Source organism: Phaethon lepturus, unplaced genomic scaffold (assembly GCF_000687285.1).
Source record: "Phaethon lepturus isolate BGI_N335 unplaced genomic scaffold, ASM68728v1 scaffold27742, whole genome shotgun sequence".
NCBI classification, from domain to species: domain Eukaryota; kingdom Metazoa; phylum Chordata; class Aves; order Phaethontiformes; family Phaethontidae; genus Phaethon; species Phaethon lepturus.
Genome location: NW_010524498.1, coordinates 11,446 through 18,989, shown reverse-complemented (window position 1 = coordinate 18,989; position 7,544 = coordinate 11,446). Strand labels below are relative to the sequence as shown.

The 7,544-nt window shown below is 59.1% G+C and overlaps 2 protein-coding genes across 2 annotated transcripts in view; one reads left to right on the top strand and one right to left on the bottom strand.

Annotated features, from left to right (window-relative positions):
* The first annotated feature begins 298 nt into the window (after positions 1-298).
* PSMC5 (proteasome (prosome, macropain) 26S subunit, ATPase, 5) lies at positions 299-3,664 on the top strand. Its single transcript, XM_010282480.1, has 11 exons — positions 299-382; positions 837-906; positions 1,082-1,179; positions 1,574-1,630; positions 1,745-1,975; positions 2,148-2,274; positions 2,447-2,637; positions 2,714-2,812; positions 2,959-3,069; positions 3,144-3,230; positions 3,567-3,664. Exons 1-11 carry the CDS (start codon positions 311-313, stop codon positions 3,618-3,620), a joined length of 1,197 nt encoding a protein of 398 aa, XP_010280782.1. The 5' UTR covers positions 299-310; the 3' UTR covers positions 3,621-3,664.
* Positions 3,665-4,864: 1,200 nt separating this feature from the next.
* SMARCD2 (SWI/SNF related, matrix associated, actin dependent regulator of chromatin, subfamily d, member 2) overlaps positions 4,865-7,544 on the bottom strand; it is a 7,011-nt gene continuing 4,331 nt past the window's right edge. The window contains exons 9-15 of the mRNA XM_010282481.1: positions 6,673-6,774; positions 6,224-6,385; positions 5,871-5,968; positions 5,454-5,589; positions 5,206-5,328; positions 5,018-5,119; positions 4,865-4,918 (exon numbers count right to left, since the gene is read on the bottom strand). Of these exons, the coding sequence (XP_010280783.1) occupies positions 4,865-4,918; positions 5,018-5,119; positions 5,206-5,328; positions 5,454-5,589; positions 5,871-5,968; positions 6,224-6,385; positions 6,673-6,774 (777 nt within the window). The remainder of the gene's footprint in view (positions 4,919-5,017; positions 5,120-5,205; positions 5,329-5,453; positions 5,590-5,870; positions 5,969-6,223; positions 6,386-6,672; positions 6,775-7,544) is intronic.

Below are 7,544 nucleotides of genomic sequence, written 5' to 3'. Positions count from 1 at the left end.
CAGGCCTTGGGGGATGCAGGACCAGGCTCCGGGAGAGGGTAGGAAGAAGGGGTGTGTGTGGGAATGGTGAGACTCACAGGGGAACGGGAGCTTGGGGACTGCTGTTGAACACTGGCCCGGGGAGACAGAAGGTGGGTGGGAGGGAAAGCGGGGACCCAGGACCTGACCCGGGGAGGTTGGAAGGGGAAATGAGGATTAGAGAATCAACACAGAGACTGACCGAGAGTAGATATTGTTTTCGAGGCTCTGGGTGGGGAGTGGGAGGCCCTTGGGGCTAAGGCCGGTGTTGCTGAGCTCTGCTCTCTCACAGATGGAGATGGATGATGGGAAAGGCGGCACGGGTCTCCGGCAGTACTACCTGTCCAAGATCGAGGAGCTGCAGGTGAGCCAGTCCTGGCTGCACAGGAGATGGGCAGCTAGCCTGCCCCGGGAATGACATCGCTGTGGTTCCAGCTGGAACTGCGTGGCTGTGTACCTATGCTTGTGCTTGCTTCGAAAGCACCCTCAGCCTTTTCTGTACTGTGGGTGCCCTGTTCTGAGGTGTGAGGAAGAAGCAGTACCCCAGTACCTACAAGTGGGACTCAACTTTTGAGTGGTGCAGATGTACAAGATGAGTCTCAGTTCTACAAACTGACAGCACTGCTCTGTGTGTGTGCGCGCGTGAGGTGTTGTCCAGGCCTTGGCAGTGGGGATTGGCTGGCCATGTCCTGCTGGGAAGGGCTGTATCTCTCCAGGTGCCTGTCCTGAGACAGAGGCCATTGTGTGGGTGCCCATGCTCAGTTGATGTGAGCTTTGCATGGGGCATGGAGGACTCAGCAAAGCTTTTCTCCCAACAGCTCATTGTGAATGAGAAGAGCCAGAATCTGCGGCGCCTGCAAGCACAGAGAAATGAGCTGAACGCTAAAGGTGTGGCTTGGCTCCTCTCATCTTTCTCACTCAGGGCTCTGTGGCTGGCCCTACCTGCTGGGCTAGTAGCTCCTGGCCTGGCTGCTGGCCACCGTGGCGAGTGCTGCCCCTCTGTTGTGGGCGGGGGTCTGGGCTTGGGTGCCTGTGGCTGGTGCTGATGTCCCCCTTTACACAGTGCGTCTGCTGCGGGAGGAGCTGCAGCTGCTGCAGGAGCAGGGCTCCTATGTGGGAGAGGTGGTGAGAGCCATGGACAAGAAGAAAGTGCTTGTCAAGGTACGAGGCTGAACTGTCCCGAGGGTGACCAGGCCTGGGGCAGAGCAGGGGTGAGGAATTTGGGGTCAGACAGACCCTCGCTTTGACCCCACGGGGGTTGGGGCAAGTGTGAGCATGAGCTCTGGAGGGATGTAGCAACTGAAAGATGTGAAACAAGAGCTTTTTCTCCAGAGAGGCATGTTGAGGAAGCTCTTCTGTGCCCAAACCTTCCCCAGGTAGGTGGGAGGCATCTGGCTTAGAGCTTCCTGGGGGCAGGAGGGGCTGCAGCGTGTTTGACGGTGGCTGAGCTCTCTGGCTCCTTCCTCCTGCTCTGAGTAGCTGGTGTGGATATTGGGCACACGACAGGGGACTTCTCAGAGAAATAACTCTCACGGTGGCAACTTCTGCCTTCCAGGTGCACCCGGAGGGGAAGTTTGTGGTGGACGTGGACAAGAACATCGACATTAATGATGTGAGTGTCCTGGGGCCAAGGGAGGGGACGTGACTGCTCCCTTTGGGCAGCCTGGCGCTGCCTGACCCCTTTGCAGTCGCGGGGATACTGAACTCCCCTCTGCTCTTGCTGCAGGTGACCCCGAACTGCCGTGTGGCCCTGCGCAATGACAGCTACACACTGCACAAGATCCTGCCAAACAAAGTGGACCCTCTTGTGTCCCTGATGATGGTGGAGAAGGTTCCGGATTCCACATATGAGATGATTGGAGGGTTGGACAAGCAGATAAAGGAGATCAAGGAAGTGATCGAGCTGCCGGTCAAGCACCCTGAGCTTTTTGAGGCGCTGGGGATTGCTCAGCCCAAGGCAAGTACTGGTGCTGTGGGCCTGCAGTGGGGGTCAGTTTTCTGGGGTGCTACAGTGCCACTGTGATGCTTCCTCTGTCACCCCTGAGGGGGGTTCCTGTGTCTCCTGTCGGGGTGTGTCTTCCTGTGCGGGTACAGACAGGGGTGCTGAGGTCTCCGTGTGACTGTTGCAGGGTGTGCTGCTCTACGGACCCCCCGGCACAGGCAAGACCTTGCTGGCCAGGGCTGTGGCCCACCACACTGACTGCACCTTCATCCGTGTCTCAGGCTCCGAGCTGGTGCAGAAGTTCATCGGTGAAGGTAAAAGGGTGCGAGAGAGGCAGCTGCTTGCGCTGGAGCCCCAGCGAGGGCTCTTGTGGTGCTGGGTGGCCTTGAGACAGGCCTCTCGTGTGGTGCCCTGGGCAGATGGAAGCGCTGTGGATGTGCTGAGCTGTGCACAGTGCCAGGGCTCAGCCCTCTCTGGTCTCCGCAGGTGCCCGCATGGTGCGGGAGCTGTTTGTGATGGCCCGGGAGCATGCTCCCTCCATCATCTTCATGGACGAGATTGACTCCATTGGCTCCTCCCGCCTGGAGGGGGGCTCTGGTGGGGACAGCGAGGTGCAGCGCACGATGCTGGAGCTCCTCAACCAGCTCGATGGCTTTGAGGCCACCAAGAACATCAAGGTAGAAGGGTGCCATCCCTGCCTGGGGACAGGGCAGTGTCCCGCCAGGAGTGGTGACAGTTGTTCTCCCCGTGCAGGTGATCATGGCCACAAACCGAATCGACATCCTGGACTCGGCTCTGCTGCGCCCTGGCCGCATTGACAGGAAGATTGAGTTTCCCCCTCCCAACGAGGAGGTAGGTGGGGTGCCCCACGGCAGGCCCTGGCTCTCCCTTGGTCCCCTGCTGTCTTTGTCCTGGAGGGGGACAGCATGTTGTCCCCAACCCTCTCCGGGAGCGATTGCTGTGGCTCCAGCCCTCACTTTGCTGCTGTTTTCCTCCAGGCCCGTCTGGACATCCTCAAGATCCACTCCCGGAAAATGAACCTGACGCGGGGCATCAACCTGCGGAAGATTGCGGAGCTGATGCCAGGGGCGTCGGGCGCAGAAGTGAAGGTGATCCGGGGGCACTGCAGGGTCATGGGGGCTGGCAGAGGGAGAGCAGTGGGTGATGTCCCTGTCCCTTGCAGGGGGTGTGCACAGAAGCTGGCATGTATGCGCTGAGGGAGAGGCGAGTGCATGTCACACAAGAAGACTTTGAAATGGCTGTTGCCAAGGTAAGTGCCGTGGGGCAGGCGAATTCCTCCACCACCAGCTCCTTCTTGTGGGGGCACAAACTGTCCTGGGCAGCATCTCCTGGCAGCTGCAGAGCTTGAGGGGTGTTGGCTATGGGGACAAGCCACAGCGTTAAGGGGGTTGTCCCTATGTGAGTGACATAGCAGAGGCTGAGGCGGTAATGGAGATCTTTCCTGGGGCTGTGGTGCACAGCCAGAGCCTGCAGTGCCTTCCCTGTCCAGGGCTGAAGCTTGGTATTGGAGTTGGGTTTTGGGGTTATTAGGACCCCCATGGGGGGCTGTGTGCTGGGAACCAACTGTCATCTCCTCCCTGCCCAGGTGATGCAGAAGGATAGTGAGAAGAACATGTCCATCAAGAAGCTGTGGAAGTAACGGTGAGGCTCGGGCTGCGTTGTCTCTAATAAAGTGCTGCTATGGCCATGCCCGTGCACTGAGTTGGGGGAAAGGGCTGCAGGACTCCAGCACGCACACACAGAGCTGCTGCTAACTGGTTTTATTAGAAAATATCCAAAATAGACAAAAAAAATGGTTACACAAGAGGCAGAGCAGGCACCCCTGAGCCGTACACCCTGGGAATATGTAAACGCCCCCCTCCCCTCCGCCTGCGACTGCCCCAGGGAGGCAGAGCTGCTTGGCCAAGCAGGAGGAGCGTGCAGGCAAGGGGCCAGCGGGGTTAAGGCACTTCAGCGGGTCTGGCAGGTGGTGGCACCATCCCCTCAGCCCCAGAGCTGTGGTCCCCAGGTCACCAGTATCTCCAGTTCTCTCGGTGCCCCCAGATTGGTGTTGTGCGCACAGAGCCCCTGTGACCCCGCTGCCCCCAGGCTCCTGGGGATAGAGCTACCCCCTCTGCCCCCCTGAGACCTGGTATCGCTCACAAGATGAGTTGCTAATTATGTAAAATAGCACGGGTGGAGTAATCAACTGATTGTCAAAACTTAACACTAAAAAACTTGGTTACGTATAAAAAGAACAGCTTGGGCCAAGCCAGCCCTCTGAGAATACCACGAACCACTGCATAGATTGAGGCAAATGAGTGCAGTAAGAGGAACTCTAATATATTAATCAAATACAAACCCACTGTACAAAACGCTTCCTTTTTTTATAAAACCTGTTCACAAAAATAGTGCAAAACACTGGGCACCAGCTGGGGGCGGTGGGCTGGCATTTGGAATGACAAAACTTGGGTTGAAGAGGGGCGGGGCCAGGCCTGCCTCCATGGCAGCTGGGCTCAGGGAGGGCTGGCAGGGCAGGCAGTGCCTCCCTGTCAGCATGGGCAGCTTTTCCCTGCTGGGCAACAACTCCAGGAGGGCTTTTGGCCAGAGGGGAGCGAGCAGGAGGGCTGCAGTCAGTGCTATGGGGAAGAGGCAAACGGCACGATGCAAAAAGCAGGATGCATTAATGCAGCAGAAGGGCTGCAGTGGGACTTTGGGGGGACCCTCCACTACTCTCTGCCTGTGGCTAGAGCTTCCCAGCTGAGGGGAGCCCAGGGGTGCTAGTGGCTCCGAATCCCTCCAGGCACGTAGGGTTTGTGCAAGTGCTGTATTTGATTCCAGTAAGAAGTACCATCAGGCTCAGGCAGCAGGGAGAGAAGGAGCTCCCGAGCCCCCACCAGCCCCTTAAGTGAGGCGGATCCCGAGCACTTGTTCCAGTTCCTGCCGACGCTGCTGGACCTGGAGGAGACAAGGGCAGTCAGGCAGGGAGAGGGTGCTGCCCCAAGGACCCCCACCCCACTGGCATCCCAAGCTGCTGCAGCGCGGCACAGAGCCCACCTTGGCGAAGATGTGTCTGCCCACAGCCTCCTGCGCCCAGGGCTGCTGGTAGAACTCTGCTCGCCGCTCCTCCTCAGGGTTCCCAATCACATCCGTTATGATCTGAGCAAAGCACAAGGTGGGGGGAACATGGGGTGAGTGCCACAGCTGGACCCCACCCCTCACCCTGCCCAGCCCCGGGGTTGTACCTTGAGGTCCCTCCTCTGTGATTTGATCCATTCCTGGATGAAATCCTGCGGGTTGTTGCTGAAGCTCAGCATGAAATCGCGTTGCGTCTTCAGCTGGTTGATGGATTCGATGGTCTCGTGAATCTAGGGAGATGACAAGGGGTGAGAGGCAGCTGGGATGGGACACAGCTGTCACCAAGCTCCCCCCAGGTCTGCAGTGCAGCCTTGACCAGCCACCCTGGCTGAGCCCCTCGCAGGGGTCCCCACACCTTGGCATCCAGGGAGGCAATCTCCTGCTGGTTGGTGGTGGAAGCCAGGAAGTTGCTCATCTGAGCTTTCAGGGGATCATCCACCTCCACATCGATGTCATAGCAGGCCGTCTTCTTCTGGTCATTGGGGTCCACACTGCAAGGAAACGGTGTTGGAGGGGGATGTCCTCAGCCTTCATCCTGCTGCAGGAGCGGATTGGGTCCCCTGACAGCAATGCAAGTACCCCACTGACTGCCCCAAGAAGCCCTCAAATTTGGCTGATTCTTCCCCTCTCGTGTGACTTGTGCTGACTGCTGCTTTGGGCTGGAGGCCTCATAGACCCTGCAGGTACTGCCCTTCGCTCCTGCACCACGCTGGGGAGGTACCCTGCCCCTCCACCCCCCGGGACGCTGCCCAGCACCTTCTCCCCCACCTACCTGATGGTGTGGTTGATGATGATGGGATCTGGGTGCTGCAGGAGCCCTGCCAACTTCATGGGGATCTCAGAGAAGCGCATGCGGACACAGTTAAAGATCTGGAGGGGCAAAGCAGAGCATTGGTGTCCATGGCAGGGCCTCCTTCCACCCGTCACAGAAAGGGCCAGGCAGGAGGGGGAGGAAAATCACCCAGCCCTGGTTTCTGCATGGCAAGCTGACGGATGCAAGCCAGAGCCTGGGCAGTCTGAAGTGTCCACTTCAAGCTAGAAAAGCTGCTTTTTTCTGGCCTTACTGGAGGTGGGAAGGGTGCTTTCCTCCCAGCAGTGTGCTGGTGCCATGGGGGGAGGGCTGACCTGGCGGAAGTAGCGGTTGCAGTTGATGTACTCCTTCTCGTGACTGTCCTGCAGCTTGTTGTGCTTGATGTAGAGCCAGAGCGCCTGCATGATGCTGGCACGGGTCTGGGTGTGCACCCCGAGCAGGCGAGCCAGGCGAGGGTCCAGTTTGTACTGTGGTGGCTGCAGGGACAGGCAGGATTGAAGGGGTCCTGGCACTTGTGAGGGCCCCTCCTGTGGGCATGCTGCCCCACGCAGCCCTTGTGTCACACACTTGTGTTACTGCAGGGTCCACACCTGGAGCACTCTGTGCTCCCTTCTATGCCCACAGACCCTGCAACAGCCCAATATTAAGGCTCTGTCCCAGCCCAGGCCTGTTTTCCCCCACCGGACCTCCCCACACAGACGAGCCGGGCTGGAGGAAGGGCAGCAGGGCACAGCCAGCACCCGCGCAGCCCCGGGGCCCCTACCTGGTGATCCAGCATGAGCAGCAGCGTGCATTTCACATTGACGTCGCCGGGGCGCTTCACTTGGAAGCCATCAGTCTCCTGGGTCGTGGGCAGCCGGTGCCACTACGAGAGACCAAGGAGACACTGGTCAACTCCAGGACCATGACAAGCCACCTGCTAACATCTGCAGCCAGGAGCAGAGAAAGCCAGCGCGCGGGCTCTGCGCACGGGCACGCAGCCTGCATCCCAGCCCTGGCAGATCTGGGAGTCTGACCCCAGCAGCCTTCAGCAGAGAGCACATACGCTCCAACAGATACAGCTTGATGTGCTCCAGCCCAGAGGCAGATGGGAGTTTGGATGGGCTGGGGGAGTTACAGCCCTGAGCACTTGATGTCAAGGGCTCAAACAGCTCCTGGAGTCAACGCGGGATCGATCCCACCTCAGCCACCGCAGGGGATGCGCATCAGAGCTGCTCACAATCCACCCCGCATGTGAAGGGGATTTCACCCCCACCACAGAAATAAGCATTTCCTGGGGCAAAAAGCATGAGCTGGGTGCAGGGAAACCCTGCTCCAGGCAGGAGCACCCAAAAAAGGTCTGATCCCACTCAGGCAGTGCTTAATCTCCCCGAGGACTTTCCAGCCAGGCAGCAGGCTGGGAAGCAACAGGGGAGACATTTCTCCCCGCTTGGCGCTGGGACACACAGATGAGCCTTTGTGTGGCACCATCACCCACGCTGGGCCTCACTTCTGCAAATCTGTGGGGCCTGGGGCTGCCCAAGCTGCCTCTCAGAGCCACATCCTCGCTGCAGCCCCACACCTCTCGGCTCTAGCTGCATAACTGCAGGCAGGAGAGGGTTAAGAGCCGAGCGGGCAGCAGTTGCTGCTGGGAGC

Coding starts and splice junctions, on each gene's coding strand:
- PSMC5 (XM_010282480.1), top strand. CDS start 311: ATGGAGATGGATGATGGGAAAGGCGGCACGGGTCTCCGGCAGTACTAC. Junction 2,275..2,446: donor GCAGAAGTTCATCGGTGAAG/GTAAAAGGGTGC, acceptor TGGTCTCCGCAG/GTGCCCGCATGGTGCGGGAG. Junction 2,638..2,713: donor AGGCCACCAAGAACATCAAG/GTAGAAGGGTGC, acceptor CTCCCCGTGCAG/GTGATCATGGCCACAAACCG.